This window comes from Talpa occidentalis, unplaced genomic scaffold (genome assembly GCF_014898055.3).
Source record: "Talpa occidentalis isolate TD23 unplaced genomic scaffold, MPIMG_talOcc4v2.1 talOcc4.16, whole genome shotgun sequence".
Classification (NCBI taxonomy): Eukaryota; Metazoa; Chordata; class Mammalia; order Eulipotyphla; family Talpidae; genus Talpa; species Talpa occidentalis.
In genome coordinates this window covers 74,110,930-74,129,333 of record NW_023601653.1, presented here as the reverse complement: position 1 = coordinate 74,129,333, position 18,404 = coordinate 74,110,930, and the positions used below count along the sequence as shown (strand labels likewise).

The 18,404-nt window shown below is 43.5% G+C and overlaps 1 protein-coding gene across 4 annotated transcripts in view; it reads right to left on the bottom strand.

The window, feature by feature from the left end:
* Positions 1–543: 543 nt before the first annotated feature.
* The window catches only part of ERC1 (ELKS/RAB6-interacting/CAST family member 1), a 302,352-nt gene continuing 284,491 nt past the window's right edge, over positions 544–18,404 (bottom strand). For 3 of the 4 annotated variants that reach the window (XM_037514597.2, XM_054696560.1, XM_037514599.2), the window contains one exon: positions 544–6,318. In XM_037514597.2, the coding sequence (XP_037370494.1) occupies positions 6,181–6,318 (138 nt within the window). In that variant the 3' untranslated portion in view covers positions 544–6,180. The remainder of the gene's footprint in view (positions 6,319–18,404) is intronic. The other variant, XR_008552294.1, reaches the window with a different exon arrangement.

The window sequence follows — 18,404 nt, the reverse complement described above, 5'->3', positions numbered from 1 at the left end:
TGGAAAACTTTCAAGCACAGGTTCTCCTGGCGCATGTCTGCTCTCGGTATTCACACTTTCTGTTGGCTGACACGGCGCTCACATCCCAGAGTGACGACATCGGAATCAGCCAGGGCAGCCTGCACCCCAGTTCTGAACTAAATCCTCTCAGGCTGCTACCCCCCCTCGCTGTTCTTCCCTCCCTGATGCAGGGGGTGCTTATTCTAGGTTCTGGAACACAATGAGATCCAAAGTGGGGAGTCTGGCTCGGCCCTCGGAGGTAAGGAAGGAAAAGGGTGGAAATGATTTTGAAAGGCAATTATGGGAGCCGTGAGCCCAGAGTTCAGGTGGGACCTAAAAGAGCATATTCCTCTCACTGACGTAGGTCACCCAGCAGGCCGGTCAGGGCCGAGCGTGTCCTCTGGTCCACTGCCCTCCTCAACCCCGGGCATCTCTGGCGCTTGGTTGACCCACCACTGGAGTCAACCTTGTGGGGACCGCGGGCCTCTCCCCGCTTTTCTAGCATCTGAAGAACATCTCACTTGGATCATGATAGACTCAAAGAGAGACACAGTGCACAATTTTAAATAACTTTATAATTTCCTGATGGATTTAGTTTGTGAATACAAAAGAAAAATGAACAAAGTGTTTACAATAATTATCAAGGCCAAGTTGACTATAACACAATTTCTTTGTAATGTCATTATCCTGTCGGTAACACGGCTCCAGCCATCGTACACACGCACGCGCGCACGCACACACACACACAGTTGAAGGCAGCAGGTGCATTTGCATCAGACACCACCGTTGCGGCTGCGACAGTCACCAAAAGGAACTCAAGCTGCAAGGAGTCAGTCCCCAGTGCTCCTCAGTGCCTCCTAAAGTGCAGTGCTTCCTCCCGAAGCAGAGGGGAGCGCATCCCAGGGAGACCCCAAGTCTCCATCCTGGTGTCCTGATGTGCTCGGCAGGTACCCAGGCTAGTCGTGCATGGGGCAGCAGGCCAGAAGGCATGGTGGGTGGCCCCCAGGCAGGTCTAGCTGCATCAGAGGATGAATGCAATACTGGTGTGGTGTGGAGAGGGCCAGGCTCACAGGGCTGGCTCGGCCCAGGGTGCCTTCTCTGGCTTCGGCAGGGTTCACCTCCTTTCCTGACCATGGTGTCTCTGGGGCCGAGAGACAGCCTGGGCTGGGAGATCTGGGCTCTAAGAAGGTTCAAGGGAAAGACTCCAAGGACCCAAGCCAGGAGGAAATGAGATCTGAGTATAATTCATTCACCTGGATGGCAGGCCCCAGGCTGGCCAGTGGTTGGCCCGTATTGGAAGGGTCACTGGATGATATAGCACCAAGGGGGCAGGAAGGAGGTTCTGAGACCTGTGCAGGGCCGCCGCCAGGTGTGGGCTTCAGAGTCAAGCCCAGGTTACCACACAGTATTAGGCACACTGAGCTGGGACCAATGTGGGGGTGAGGGTGGTCATGGGCCAGACTTTACGGCCTCTGCTCAGGGGTCCTGAGGATGTGTGTGAAAATGGGCGCATCCTCTGAGCCCCCACAGCCTGTGGCTTCTGCTGAGCAGATGTCTCTTAAACCTGGAAGCCACCTACCTGCACGGTGGTCCCTGTTCCCCAAGCGGCTAGCCCAGTCGCCACCTAAGCCAGCTTCGGAGGAGGGGAGTTTGGCTGCCTCGTAGCTTGAATTCCTTTAACAACATGATATTGGTTTTGCATGTTTTTAAACACAGCTCTTTAAGTTTTCAGTTCTACAACTACTTTTTAATATCTTAATCATCTCAACAATGGACACAATGTAACTGCCCCGATTCTCTGAACCACACTGGACAATATCGACAAGCAGAGAAACAAAAGAGGAGGTGGAGGGGGACAAAAATCTGCTCCCCCAAATCAATCCCTAAAACCACCTCTCCCCCAAAAGACTCGGGAGGAGAAATACCTACAACAGGGTCACAGCACTCGCCAAACACATTGGAAAAAAATCAGGAGACACTTGGTTACAGTTTTGACACTAAAAAGTTTGGAAACAGTTTTTGCTTAAAAAGAGTAAGACAGCCATTTTGTTCAGAAGGATTTCCCTATCGCGGGTAGCTTCTCTTGCCCAAACATCCCCTTAGTTCACACGGGGAAAATTCCAATTTAAAACACACACACACACATATTTTTTTGAATGTTTCAAGTCACCGTCCTGAGACGCCCAGGGACTGGCAGTGATGGATGGGTCGGCCTTGCAGGCTTTGCAGTGTGCCCCTCTGCATCTATTCTCTCTTCTTATCTCTTTTCCACGTTTTGACCTCTCACAGGTGGGGAGGCGACGCTGGCGGCAGACACTGCTGACACAGGGCCCGCTGAGACCAAGAAAGTGCCGTGTGAGGCCCACTGCCACGTGGTAACATCCTCCATTTGCTCTTTCCTCAAAGATCCGGAGGGCAGCCAGCAGGCCTCGGCTTACGTAATAGGGTCAAACAGGAGGGCAGGATGGTTCTGGGGTCAGCGGGATTCTAGCAGCAAATCTAAATGTCAGTCCTGACCATCTGCAGGGGAGAAGGATTAGTTCAGCAGCTGACTGAAACTTGGGATGACTTCTTCCTTCTCTCTCTCAGAGGAATGGGTGAGTTCAAGGAGTTCCTCACGGACAACCAGACTTCTACGGACAAAAGCACCAAGTCCCACCGTGGGCCACGGTCTTGGGTTCAGTCTGCTTTGCTAGTTTTGCTAGAGTCCAAGTGTAAGGAAAGAGCGAGAGAAACATTTAGATCTTTACATGGTAAGGTAGAAGGTGATAGGTCAGAACTGAGATGGATTTGGGCATAGTCATTCACATCTTAGTATGTTAAAGCCCATTTAAAAGCTTTCTATCTCAAATGGTGTCCAAGTGCTAGCGAATCTCAATCCAGATACTTCATCAAGAACTCAGTAAGTTCCTGGGATAGAGGTATATGAAAAGACGAGAAAGCACATTTTTTTAGTCATAAGCCCCAAGTGGGATGCCACCCCTTCTTCTTGACAACTTTTTTGTGAGCTTGATTTGGGGTATTTATCTTTATATGCTAAAGGGCAACTAGGGGCCTCACTGGTGTATGTGCAAGGGGTTAAGCCTCAGCACTATGAAGCTGTCCACAGCCACTGCAGCACGAGTTCAATCCCCCGCCATGGAGGTGACCCACATGGTGCGGCAGGCCTCTCCCGTCTTGCCTGCTGCTCCCCTCAGCAGTGTATTTCAGTCAATCTGCCTGTTCTGCTCCTCATCCTGTCTCTGGTGGGACCTCTCACTCTCGCACCTCTCGCCTACACCCCAGCTCTTGTATGCATAAATAAATAAATCCTTAAAAAAAAAAAATAAAGGGCAGCTAGACTTGACAGTGGAATGAAGAGTGTGGGGAGCATTACAGGCAAACTGCATTGGTCTTCAAGGCTCCAGACCTTCGGCAGCAGTTGTGTGACTTTGTGAAACCATGAGAACCAGAAGTGGATCATGGGATGCCAAGTCCTGATGTGATGGAAACTGTGCATTTAGTAAATGTCAGCTCAATGAATGATCAACTCAGGAAGATATTCTAAATGCTAGAAGCCGTATTAACTTTGCTCTATCATATAAAAGCCAGCCATGTTCATGATTAGACTTTAGCCAGGGCCTACTTTCCTCTAAGACCAGTCTCCAGAATCATCTGAGATGCCAGGATGACCACCGGAGAAGGGTCAAGGAGATTCCTTGCTTTGGTTCACAGAGACCAGACAGATGGTGTCTGCCCCACCAGTTTTTCTTCTCTGAAACACTTGTCCAGAGCACATCCGCAAGGATTTGGAGGGGAAGTTACAGGAAGGGTTGCAATGATAAGGGGAAGGAAGGGGGCACAGTGAGAGTCACCACTAAGTGGGCAGGAACAGCAGGTGTTGTATTCGATGGAAAAGGCCAAGTTGGTGAGAGCCAGGGAGGCCTGGTGCTGTCTTCCCCTGTCAGACCAGACAGTCAGGCCAGGCTGCTTCTCTGGGCACAGCCTCTTCGACTTTCTGGGTTGCTCTGCTCTAGTCCTATGAAGGGCTAGTTATCTACCTCAGTTCTTTGAATTATGGTAGATAAAGTGAGATTCTAATACTTCAGCCCTAAAATACTGGGTACTTTCTACATGATTTATGGGCAGTGCAATAAATAAATGGAATTGAGGCAATTGACCATGAGCAACCCTTACTCTCTAACCCCTGACCACCCTCTAGCCAGCCTGGCTATCAGAAAGCATCTCAGTAAGGAGTTTATGAGTAGAATCCATTTAAACCTTGATAAGGAACACTCCACAGCTTCTCACAGGGAGAGATAGTTTTACAGCCGGGAATCAGGGCAGCTGGAGATTTGACCATATAAGTTAATGGACAGTCAAGGGCTGCTGGTGGGAAGATACCAGACTGATGGCTCTGATGACTTTACAGGCAGCATCAGATTCTGTAGGTGAGTAACTAGGGAAGGGGAAAGAAGAAAATGTAAGACAAAAATATTTAGCCAGCAACTCTTATCAGAAGACATGTCTGGTGGTGTCTAGCCAGAGTGGTGGTCAAAGGGCTAGGTTTGAGCTAAGTGGTGTACTTCTTGGTGCCTGATTATTTATGGCTGTCATTGTCTAAGCTTGGGAAGAAGGCCCTTCAAAATGCCAGTATCTTCAACTGGATCTGCAATTTTGGCAGTCAATTTTCTGACTCGCAACATGGAGCTGGCCACATATCATGAAGGGGCTACAGATATGTTAAGAGACCACCACCCACCATCATAGTCCCCTAAACAGTACACTCTTTCAGTTCAATAACAACAAACAAAACTCCTGAATTACCAAATGGGATGCTGCAGACAGGTGAAAGATTCAAGCCCCTGCCAATTAAAATGAGAAATGAGAGAGGCCGATTTGTGAAAGATTTTTCTAGAAAAGATACCGTCTATGAAGATGGGGGAGGGAAAGAGCATGTCTTTTACTGTTTTGACTCAGCCAGGTATCTTACAGAACCTCAGACCTCTCCCTCACTGAGAGCCTTTCCAAGGCCGGTGCCTACTAGCGACTTGCAGACAGTAGGCATTTCACGAATGAACAAATGGAGGAAGGAATGTGTGTGGGATGAGAAACATTCATTTGTGCCAGGAGGAGGTTCCAGACAATGCACAGAGCTGAGGTTCCAGAAAAGGAAGTCAAGAAGAAAGCTAGACGGGTAGGAAGTGGGTCATAAGCGTCAGCGACCAGGGGGCTGCAAGAATAGGTGATGGAAAGGCAGAAGTATTCTTTTGGGGCTCAGAGACCTAGCGTGCAGATGAGGGATATGTTCAGGAGAAACCAGACTGACCCCAGGAGCGTCATCTCCCACCGAAGCAGAGCTGCAGTTGGTGACAACAGCAACTCATGTCAAATCCCTCTTCTCCTTAGAGACACGTGATCTGACAAACTTACCAACTTACGTATAATAAGGTCAAAGGGAGGGAAAAAGAGGGGCAAGGGTGGGGGGGGGGGGACTCTTCACACCATCCTCTATCTGTTTGAGGAGAAGAGCAAGGTGAGTGAGACAGACAGGGCTGGGATATTAGTGTTTTCTAAGCCACCACCGGGCCTGCGTGCAGCTCCCCAGCACAAAACATTACACGTGAAAAGTAAACAAAAGAGACAGTAAAAAGAGTTCCTGTTCTCTCTTCCCCTCTTTTTCTAATACTCTCTTCTTGAAATTTTTTTTTTTTTTTTTTACCCTTTTAGGAGAAAGCACCTGTTGTGATATTAGAACACTCAGCTCTCTGGTCCATTGAGAAGCATTCTCTCAATTTGTTGAAGTCCAAGTAGATTCCAGATTGAGTTTGCACATCGAGGACAAAGGCAGGAGGGCTCTACTCCAAGTCCCTCTCCAAGGGCAGAGCCACCAGCTTCTATAGTTTACACTGTTGATGACCGATGGCAGCTCTTTGTGAAGACTTGGCCACTTACTCACCCATCCTGGATATCAAGAAAATTAGTGCTGAGACCACATCCAAAGCAGGAAGGCAGAGCAGGAGGACAGATGTAGAAATGGTGCTGGAATCACACTTGAAGGACTAAGCAAGTTAGGATAGAGTTTGTAGTGTTTGTTTCGTGCCAAGAAGTTTCCGGATGTCTATTCCTTGTCATCTCCTTCCTTGGCTACTAGGTTCATGATCTCGGGCTGCTGGGCTGGGCACTCTCCACGAAGCAGGGTCAAGATGACTCTTCCAAAGCATTGACCACCTGCTCCAGGATGTCGGGGCAGTGATCTGCTATCTGCTGGAGAATGGCATTGGCGAACTCCTGCAGTTCTGCATTGTCCCGCTCACCTTTCTCTAATTCATTCTGAAGCTGAAAGGAAAGGAGAGGTGGATTTCAGATAGTATCACACGATCCTATCTGTGCAGTCTGTCAATAGGAAACGCCACATTTGCAAAATCAGTGAACCTGGAGGGCATTATGACAAGCGAAATAAGCCAGACAGAGAAACGCTAATACTGCACGGTATCACTTATATGTAGAATCTGAGAAAATAAAAAAAGTCAAGCTCTTAGAGAAGAGAATGGTTACCAGGGGCTGGGGCTGGGGGTAAGAGGAATTAGGGAATTAGGAATTAGGAATTAGGGTACAAACTTTCACTTACAAGATGAATGAAGTCTAAGGATCGACTGTGCAACATGGAGATTGTCAATAATACTATATCGTGTAACTGAAACTTGCCAAGAACATACATATATATGTATACACACACACAATCTCTGTGTGTGTGTGTGTACATATGGAACATATGTGAGATGATGGATGTGTGAACTAGTGTGATTGTGGAAATTCTTTTGTAATATAGATGTATATCAAACCATCACTTTAAATACCTCACACTTTTATTTGTCAAATATACCTTAATAAAGTTAGGGGGAAAATGACAAAAGGAAGCAGTAAGGGAAGTGTTCCTGCATCAAAATTAACAACCAGAAAGGTGTAAAAGTAAGTATCAACTGTCCAGTTAAAATGAGGCCTAAAGAAGTTAGCAGCTAGTACAGGCCCAAAGTCGGTAATCTGTAGGGCAGGGACCCCAACTCCAGTGCTCATAATCCAAACAGTGCATTCTCCCCACTGCGCCACAGCATTGCACACAGGGAGGAGGGGAGCATGGATATTCTCCGATGGGATCTCAATATCGCATGATGGTCATAGCCCTGTGGAAAACATAATTTAAAGGACTAACCCATTTTCTATGTACTACTTTTTCCCTGTGCATTAGACTACCCTACCTTAAGCCTGCTCATTTAGTTAAAGGGATTATTTTGATAACTATAAGTCTTCTGTTTGTTTAATAAGAAGTAGTTTCTAAGTTCCTATTGTTTTAAACACTCTTTGACATTTCTTCAAGCATTAAAGCAACATTTATTGGGAGTGTGCTAGATGTTGAAAGATGAAGCATTTGGTTCTTGTCCTGAAGATCCATTTGGATTAATGGAAAAGACAAACAGGTAAATAGATAATTACCACCCAGCACAGTAAACACCCATAACCAAGGCATGATATGCTATGAGGGGGCGACATAAGACTGTTTCATCTTGCAGGAATCTGAAAAGATGTAACTAAATGCAAAATGGGATCTAGATCTTGGGAGCTGAACAGGAATTTGCATGGGAGATTGAGGACAAGAAGAAGCTGTTTTTGCGTTAGAGCTATACAAGGGTTTGGGACAGATTAAGGAAGCGTGGAATGTTCCACAGGGTTAGAGCATAAGACAAGGGGATTGGGTGGAGAATGACGGAAGTGAAGCTGAAGTGACAAGCTGGGGCCAGGTAGTGTATGCAAAGAGTTCAGATTTAATCTGGTTAAAGACAAAAATACAACGTAACAAAAAAAGAAGTCCAAAAGTTTTTAAACTGTTACTGGGACACATGGTAGCCTTCATTTTCTTAGAAGATAATGAATATATCTTTTCTTACATATATGATGAATAAAAGAAAAACACGTTAGTTTGAGTGTAGGAAGAATCCATCAGGGGAGGTTCAAGGTGAGAGCTAAGACTGATAGGGGGTGGAGTTAAATAAGAGAATGGAGAATAGTTCTGACAGTTCTGGTGGGAAAATTAGACAAATGTGGCTGAAAATACAGGAGGCAGAGGAGATTTTCAGAAGAAAGGGATATTAAGAATTGAGCATTAAGTACATTTAAGAACATGGACTCTGGAGTCAGGCTGCCTGAGTTTCAATTGTTGGTTTGTATGACCTGGCTCTCTCTGAGTCTCAGTTTGCTCATCTGTAAAAGGGGCAACACCATCTATTCCAGGGTGGTTTTAAGGCTCAGTGACATATTAGTATGTCTATTATGCTGAGGTGTGGTCCCTCTCTACCTACTTTATTAAGAGTGTTTCTAATTGGATGTTGAATTTGTCAAGTGCTTTTTTTTTTGTGCATCCATTGGGATGATCATACAGTCTTTATATATATATATTTTTAAAGATTTATTTATTTATGCATACAAGAGCTGGGGTATAGGCCAGAGATGCGGTGGGTGGGTGGGTGAGAGGATTCACCAGAGACAGAGTGGGGAACAGAACAGGCAGACTGACGGAATACACTGCTGAGGGGAGCAGCAGGCGAGACAGAAGAGGTCTGCCGCGCCATGTGGGATTCTCCCTGGCCAGCTGGGGATCGAACTTGTGCTGCAGAGGCTGTGGATTGCTTCATAGTACAGTGCTTAACCCCTTGCGCCACCAGGGAGGTCCCTGGTCTTTATTTTTCATTGTGTTAATGTTCATTGAATTGCAAATGTTGAGCCATTCTTGCATCCCTGGAATAAATCTCACTTGATCGTGGTATATGATCCTTTTAAAGTATTTTTGAATTTGGTTTGCTAATGCTAACATTACAGGTGATTCTTTCTCTTGCCAAATATTTCTTTTCCAAATATTCTATCATGCATGTGTAGTATTTTTAAATGAGCAAAAGAAAAACTGAACAATGTTATTAAACAAAAACTTGTCCATTAGTAACTTCATGATCACCCAGTAGCAGAAAGTGAAGAGCAGATACCTGGCTTAGAATATAATTAAAGAATATTCCTAGAAAGGACTGACATGGGAAATTGAGTCAACACAACCTGACAGTGTCCTCACTTCACATGATTTACTTCAGTTCCATTAAATATGCTAGAGAGTGCAGGCTTCCATCTAGCAGTATTTCTGGGTTATATTCTATGCAGCTGTATTTACAAGGCACCTCTACTCCTACATTTACCCATTACAGAGATTCATATTCATATGACACATCTGGACATTGAGTGTGGTCTAAATCTGCTTTTCCATGTCCTGGACTTTAAGTTAATTTCCAGCAAAAAGAAAATTGCTCAATCTGTTCCCAACTCTTTGATATATTGAAGAAGCAGCATGCTAATTCTTGGCTCACAGAATCTAGATCCTATCAACGGAATGATTAAAACTTGGTTCTCGGGCCTCCCTGGTGGCACAAGGGGTTAAGCATCGCTTTATGAAGCAATCTGCAGCCTTGATCCCTGGCCGGCCAGGGAGCAACCCACATGGTGTAGCAGACCTCTCCTGTCTCGCCCACTGCTCCCCTCAGCAGTGTACTTCAGTCAGTCTGCCTGTTTTGTTCCCTGCTCTGTCTCTGGTGAATCCTCTCACCTCCCCCGCATTTCTGGCCTGTACCCTAGTTCCTGTATACATAAATAGATGGATCTTTGAAGAAAAAAAAAAACTTGGTTCTCTATGCTTTTTAACTGACATACTCCTTTGAGGCAATCTTACCTATTTAATAAAAATAACAATAATAATTATAATAACATCTAACATTTACCAAATATTTTCTGTGTGTCAGGTATTAAGTGCACTTTACACTTCATAGGGTAAGAAACTCAGGAATGTATCCATGTCTACCAATTTGTAAATTTTTAAAAATAAAAATTTATTAATGACCTTTGGGTAAGGAGAGAGAGAGAGAGAGAGAGAGAGAGAGAGGGGTATGTGTGGACTGATCTATATATGTATATTAAAAGTATAGGGAAAAAAATCTCTTAGGAATGGTTGCTTTGAGTGGGCAGAAGTACTTTCGACTTTGTTCCCATATAATCTAATATCACAACCAACATCAATTTTGCAATAATATGCATAAAAATACATAACCTATCCTTCAAAGCTACATGTATTTTTAAAGGTATAAATCTTATATTCTAAGGTTTTGAATAGGGACAAATAGAAGGTATAAAATATTCACTCAAAAAAGCATTGACTGATTCAACAATAAAAAGGAAATGAAAGTTCTGATATATGAAGTATAACATGAACCATGACAGCATTATGTTAAGTGAAAGAAGGCAGTTATGGAAGGCCACATATGGTATGATTCCACTTTTATGAAATGTCCAGAGTAGGCAAATCCAGAGCAGATTAATGGTTCCCGGGGCTGGAGTGGGATGGAGTAACTACGAGTGACTAGTAAGTATGGATTTCCTTCTGGAATGAGGAAAATGTTTGAAAACTGATTGTGGTGATGTTTGCACAATCCTGAGAACATAGTAAATCTACTGAATTGTATACTTTAAATGGGTGCACTAGGGCCTCCCTGGTGGCACAAGGGGTTAAGATACAGTACTATGAAGTTATCCGCAGCCAATGCAGTACAAGTTCAAGCCCCCCGCCAGGGAGGTGACCCACACGGTGCGGTAGCCTTTTCCTGTCTCATCCGCTGCTCCCCTCAGCAGTGTATTTCAGTTGATCTGCCTGTTCTGCTCCCCTGTCTGTCTCTGGTGAACCCTACATGCTCTGGCCTGCACCCCCACTCTTGTATGCATAAATAAATCTTAAAAAAAATAAATGGGTGAACTATATGGTATGGGAGTTAAATGGCAATAAACCGTAAAAAATAAATACTGAGTACTCCATGCAAGGGATTGTGTAGTGAATCCACAAAGTGCCACTGCTTGAATGTGGGCAGAGAGGAGATGGAGGGCAAGTTTCCTGAAGAATGTGGCAGCTGACACTGGAGGATAGGAAAAAGGGTCATTCTTAAAGGAAAAGGAGCATAAGCTAAGTAAGGCACAGAGGAGGAAATGCAGCTGGTTGTTCACTGAAGTTCAATGACACAGGAATTACTGGGCCTTGACAGAAGCAATACCAGTTCTTCCAGAGTGACAGGAGGCCTCTGGGCTGGTGAGGCGTGGGCACTACTCCACAGAGGACCCCCATTCCATGACATGGTTTCAGTGCAGCCACACCTAGGGCACTGTGTTTCATTTCAGGCACCTCATTACCAGAAAAATGGAGACAAACTGGAATCAGTTCAAAGAAAAATGGCAGGCATGACTAAGAAGCTGAAAGGATCATTTTATGAGGCAGGATTAGAAGAACTAAATAGTAGACCTGAACTAACTGAAAACTACGGGGAGGGAATGTGATTATTACCTAAAAATGTCAGGAGGGTATAAACAAGAAGTGGGAAGAGTGATTTAGCACTGGAGGAGGAAGTACAATTAGAAGTGATGGAAAAAGATTAGGGGTTAAAAAAAAATAGGTAGACTATAAAGGAGATGCTTTTTCTAAGGTCTAATGAATAGTTTGCCAGGGAAAAGGTGTTTTAAAATAGAGGGGATCAGAAGAATCAAAAAGTTTGGAGGAGGAAGTGTTTCTTCATTAGCTGGAGTTGCTTTGCTTGGGGGTTGGCCTTCCTGTTCTCCAGGGATTATGCATGGTTTGCATTTTATCTGAAAGGAGAATTAAATATGGGCATGACTGAGCAGGGAGAGATTTCATTGGCACTTGATCCATTATATGCTAAACTTTCCTGTCTTGAAAAAGAAAATCTCAAAGCTCAATCCTTCTTGTGAAACTGGAATTAATTTTAAAATGAGAATTTTAATTTTGTTTACTTTGAAATGCAAAGTTTTAGCCCTTAAGACAAGGGAGTATAGAAAAGTGTTAAAACTTTTATTTTAATTTAATTTTTAAAAAAGATTTATTTATTTATGCATACAAGAACTGGGGTACAGGCCAGAGGTGTGGAGGGTGAGAGGATTCATCAGAGACAGAGTGGGGAACAGAACAGGCAGACTAACGAAATACACTGCTGAGGGGAGCAGCGGGTGAGACAGGAGAGGTCTGCTGTGCCATGTGCGTAGCTCCCTGGCTGGCCGGGATCTAAAGCGTCCTGCAGAGGCTGTGGATTGCTTCACAGTGCTGTGTTAAACCCCTTGTGCCAGCAAGGAGGCGCCAGAAAGTGTTAAAACTCTCAGACCAGAAGGGAGGTAATGTGAAGTAACTATACTGAAAATGTAGACAAATGTGTTACATAGCACAGGTGAAAATAGAAATCTTGATGTGGATTAGTACCCTGTTCTTTTAAAATATTTCTTTAGCATGCATATCACATGCTAAAAAGGAAGTTTTGGTATGATTCAGTATGCAGTGAGTCTTACGGATAAGATGGGAAGGTGTGTGCAGCTTGTGAAACTTAGCTGATCTCACTCAAGACACCCTTGTTACCTCTTCCCCTTGTCTGCTGCCATAATGTCCCCCACACTCCATGCATGTCTATCCATCTGTCACCTCTTTCCCAAAGAAAGGCTCCTTCAGACTTAGCAGCAGAAAAGAATTTCTCAAAAAGTACAAACATGAGTATCTGGGATTTAGTGAAGATGTTCATTACATCCTAGCTGTGATGAATTAAATCCTTTCTTTCCCTTCTTGTTGAAGCTGTGGACCCAAATTTAGTGGACATAAGAATACTATCCAAGAATAAGAATAATCAGTAAGATCTTCCACTTCCTAATACTGGCAGGCTAATTGCACCACCACAAGTACTGCAGTAAAAAATATTGTCTATGCTTTCTTAAAAACATCACAGTTCTATGCAGAGCCCAAGTCTATGCAATCCCCTCTCTAGATAAAAAGATGCAATTTTCTCTGCGTGTGCTAAAAACTTTGCATCTAAAGGCAAATAACAAATTTAAGGACACTTCCAAAGTAAAATAATTTCCATTGAATGACAAAAGAACTCTGTCCCCACAAATATAGCAAGTTCTTCCTATAACTTATGCATTAAGTCCCATATCGCAGCACCCAAGTTTCCAACATATATGAAATGTTACTACCAAAGCTTCCTCGAGTCTCTTGGGTACCTCAAGATTTAGTGGAAAAGCCCCTTTCTATTAAAACTTAATTTAACTAAGATGCCCTGAAGGAAGGGACTGTTGGAGTAAGAGACACAAGAATGCACCACTGGCACGGAAAAGGGAGCACACTCCATTAAAGACACAGGGATTTGAACACGGGGATGAGGATGACGACAAGGGCAGCAGGACTTGCTGTTCCAACAGCCTTTGTGGGTCTGGAGCTCTTAGCACATAGGGCACAATGCTCACGATGGCCAGTCCCCGTGACTCACTGTGCAAGCTACCAGAGTGTCTGAAGAAATTACTAAGGAAATGTGGACTGCAGGGCCTCCCTGGTGGTTAAAGACAACGCTATCAAGCTATCCACAGCCACTGCAGCACGAGTTTGATCCCCTGCTGGCCAGAGAGCTACCCACATGGCGCAGCAGACCTATCCTGACTCACCCGCTGCTCTCCTCAGCAGTGTATTTCAGTAGATCTGCCTGTTCTGCTCCCCACTGTCTCTGGTGAATCCTCTCAACCTCCCTAACTCTGGCCCACACCCCAGCTCTTGTATGCATAAATATAAAATATTAAAAAAAAAAAAAGAAATGTGGACTTCAAACATCCTATCTCAAAAAAGACCCCACAAACTCCTTTGCCTCTTCCTTTTCCAGGTTAACCTGAGACACCCCTCCATGTCCCAGTCCCTTCAATGAACCATTTCCCATCTCTCTCCTTCTCTGTTCTTCACTATGGTTCTAGAGGGCACGCTCATCCCAAAAGACCTTCTGAGTTTTCATCTCTCATAAGCTGGTCCCAATTTTTCTTTTTCTTTCGTGACCAAATTTCTCAATAGTTCACATCTGTGACCTCTGTTTTTCATTTCCCTCCTTAATATCTAAGAATTTAGTTGTTATTTCACTGAAATTGCTCTCTCCAAAGGTTACTAAATGAATACTTCCTCATTGAAAGCTATGAAACATTATTTAGAGAAATTAAAAATGTCTTCAATGGGGAGATAACAACATGATCATTAATTTTAGCAGGCTCAATATTGTAAAAGTGCCAGTGCCATGGATTCATAACTACACTATAGGTTTAAGACAAAACAAATCAAAACTCTGGCAGTTGTTCGTGTGTGTGTGTGTGTAAATCGAGAAGCTGATTCAAAGTGTAAGTGGAAATACAAAGAGCCAAGAATAGTCAAAGCAATCTCAAGGAACAAAGCTCTTTGTATAAGAACAATACGATCATGAAGAAAAACATGACTTTATAGTAATAGTAACAATGACTATAGTTATATATAGTTATAATACACATAGAGTTATAATAATAGTAGCTATTAACACAGCCTGCACTACTGGCACAAGAACAGACATAGAGACCACTGGTACAGAAAGAAGAATCCAGGGGCCTCCCTAGTGGCGCAAGGGGTTAAGTCACAGCACTGTGGAGTTATCCAAAGCCACTGCAGCATGAGTTTGATCCCTGGCCAGGGAGCTAGCCACATGGCACAGCAGACCCCTCCTGTCTTGCCTGCTGCTCCTCTCAGCAGTGTATTTCAGTAGATCCGCCTGTTCTGCTCCCCACTCTGTCCCTGGTGAAGTCTCTCACCCCCTGCACCTCTGGCCTACACCCCCATTCTTATATGCATAAATGAATAAAAATAAATCTTAACCCTCCCTCAACAGGAATTTCAAAAGGGCTTATTAAAATGCATTATATAGATGTGCTCTAATTTAACTAGTTCCATTATTAGAAATTTAGTTTGTTTTTCACTATAAATATTAATGTGTTGAATTTTCTTATATAAGTCTGTATGTCTATGACTGTTTCCTTAAAATTCCTGGGTAAAAGGCTTTACATCTTTTAAAGCTTTTGAAGTGTTAGCAAACTGTTCCAAAAGAGTCGTACTAATTTTCAGCCCATAGGTGACAAAGATGGGTGCTCTTACCAACCTCTCAAAGCAAGAGGGACACAACCCCGACCCCCCAACTTTGCCAACATGGCTGGGCTGTTTTCATATGTAGTCTTTTGTAGTTCTTTTCTTTTGTAGCAAATTCAAAAATTGAGCAAAACACTTAAAATATATTTGTTGGCCATTTCTTGTGTGAAATTCTTGTTGATGCCTTTTCCAAGCTGTTTCTTTTGGCTTAGCTCCTTCATGCTGGGATCGCCTCATAACAACCCGAATGCAAATTCTCACTACCTAGCATCTGTGGGTTATTGCAGTGGCTTCACAACCACTTCAACCCTGCTAAAAGTAATTGTTCTAGAACAAGTGGGTGGGATTAAATACAAACTCAAGTCCAATCTTTTTAGCATGGCAGCCAAATTGTCCCTACCCTAGTTTTCCAATTTTATTACCTGGTGTATCCTTATTACCATTCCCACCTTTGCTTTTTTACTTTGATGTGGTTCTTTCCTCCTAGAATGTGGGCCATCTTCCTTCCGACACCTTTTCCCCATCTTATTCATCCTTCATAGTTGAACTCAATTGCCCCTTTTCTCTGGGCTAATACTGATGAAGTATTAATTTTGTCTCATGTTTCAAGAGTTGGTTATATGTTTAATTCTCCAACTCTTACGCAGATTCCTTGAAGCATTTTTTTTTTTTTTAAACAACCAATGCTGCCTAGTAAAATACTCTGCACACAGTTGACAATCTAAAATGACCAGGGATAAAATGAAGGAATGTGCTAATTCTGGGCAAAAGCACTTGTATGTTTTCAAAGAGCTTTTAAAGATGAAATCTGAAGCATCTCCAAATCACAACTATCTGAGGATACAGACCTTTGTCGCAAGGCATATCAATTATACACTGCAGTACCCCACTTTGTTTAAAGTTCTTAAAAGACAGAATATGGGACAAGTACAGAATACCAAGGTGGCCTCTGGCAAGAATTTTCTGGCTCTATCTGCTAAACGTTATTGATATGTATTCTGTTCTTGGTAGCTATTTCAGCCCTCCCTGAACTCAGAGTGGTAATGTGATTTCCAGAGGGACTCGAGCCAAGAATCACAAATTCAACAGCAACTCAATCTGAATGCTCTAAGTAACACACACTGGAAGTGTATGAAGGAGGGAAGGACAGAATGCTTCAGCTTCCACCACGGCTCAGGGGAGACACAGACAGAGGACGCTCAGAAGGAACCAGATATTTCAAAGATGAACTTCTGCAAACACACAAAACAACCATGTAAACAAAACAAACGCACTGTTATGCAACACTGGCTATAGCAGAATCACTTGAGCTCCTTGTCTGCTTTGGATGTCAGGGTTACTATCAGAGAACAGAGCTGCTGGTAGGAAGAATGATAAGGAACATAACTGATTGGATGGGATGGGCTGGCTGATTCAGGGAAACTGTCCCAGAACACTTACTGCTCAGGTCATGATTTTAGAATAGGTGCTATATCTCTTCATAGCCAAGTAAAGACATCGGGGAAAGCTAGCAGAAACCCATGAAATAAAGTCTTAAAGGGGAGAACACAGCCTTAATTCAAAGTAAACAATTCTCTATTCAGTCACAAAGGAAGGACGGACGGATGGATATAAAGAAGGGATGGTTACAAGAGAGGTTACTGAATAAATTCAGTTGTGGTTGGCAGTGACTCAGATTAATTCCTTTCTGTAAATGGTTTGGTGGTGGGCAGGAAATTATACAGAGATGCTTAGTTTGGTTTAAGCAGACAAGAATCTGCACTTGAGGTTTTTAACAGCTAGGTCCCAGGATGCACAGGCCATGAGGTCTGAGCTGTAAACTGGCATGATGATTGGAGCCTTTGAGAGGTGATGAATCAAGCTGAAATGGTCCTTTGTCCTGGCTAGTTCAAATCAGTGGGCCGTCTAACTACATCTGCTTAGGAGCAATGCAGACATGAAATAACTTCTGAGTTTGAATTTCTGGACACAAGTTACTCTTGAAGAATCTGTCCTACAATCATTTCCCATAGATGAAGACTAACTCCAAAGTCTGAGCCTGCAGCTTGAATCTCCCATGCTCTTTCTAACATCTCTGCTCACTCCAGTTCCCTGTGGTGAGGAGCTGAGACAACTCCACAGTGCCCTGGACCCTGTGCAATGCTGACTGGACGTGGTAACGCTCACAAGGCTTCTTCCCCCGCCTCCTCTCTTGTTATGAACTCCTCTGCCAGGCAATGTCTGAATTTGTTTTTATAAGAAGGAAAAGCTGTTGTTGCTTAGACCAAAAGTAAATAAGATGTTACTGCTCTTCCATGACTAATTTTGAACAAAATAGCATAACAAAAACAAGAATTTAGCTTCATTCACCAATGGGGCCTGTATATACAAGATCCACAGTCAGAGTTCCACTGACTCCCACAGTATACTCTCAACTCTCTGGGAACTTCTGCTTTTTGCCTCTTGACTAAAATGTCAAGGGAGGATGAAGCCTCCCAAGTGTGCAAAGCAACTACTTCCTAATATTACCAAGGGTACTTCATGCCTGGCACACAGCAGGTGAACAAATGCTTGCCCTGTGTCTTAGGGCAGCTAAGGTGTATTGCCTTTGTTTTCAAAGATTAAAATCAAAACAAAAACAAGAGGAAAACAAGAACTTGTCTTGTTTCCCATCTATGACACTGGAAGTTCTGAAATGTGATGCTGGCAAGTCCCTAGCCTTGAAGGAAATCAAACAGTTAAGATTTTTCATGAATCTCTACTTACAGAATGCACATAATTTAGTTTTCTGCATTAACCTCCTCCTCCACAAAATATCAAGCAATGGAACTACTCGATCTACAAGCAGGCCAATTCTGAAATTTAGACGCAAAAACCTGGAAAGAAGCTAACAGAAATACCAGTTCAATTCTCTGACCTAATGAATAAGACAACAGAGGCCTGAAGGGTAAAGTGACCATTACACGTTAAATTGACAGGAGCATTTGCCTCAAGAAAGTTTAAATATGTATTGTCCTTCACGCGTAACCATGAGTGGTTAGAGGATCACACTCAACTTAACAGATGGCGTAAGTTCTCTGTCGAGAAAAAGAGGCCATCTCTCCTGCTTCGGAGAAAAGTTTTACAAGAAATCTGGTGTTGTTATCTATCTACCAGACCTCTGAAAGTTGTCCTAGCCCTCAAGTGGCTTATCAGTCTTCTGAAGGTTAGATTGGTCATGATTTTGTGAAAGTCAACCACTGGAAGGTCAAGAAAGCCAGGTAAAAGTAGACAAATGAGTTGAGTCAATGACCATCTATAGGCCCAAAACACATGTTGGTAACACCTGTCACTCCAAAGTAATCTTACACACAGCAGGAACTGAAACCAGGCAAGTACAAGGGATGTAACAATC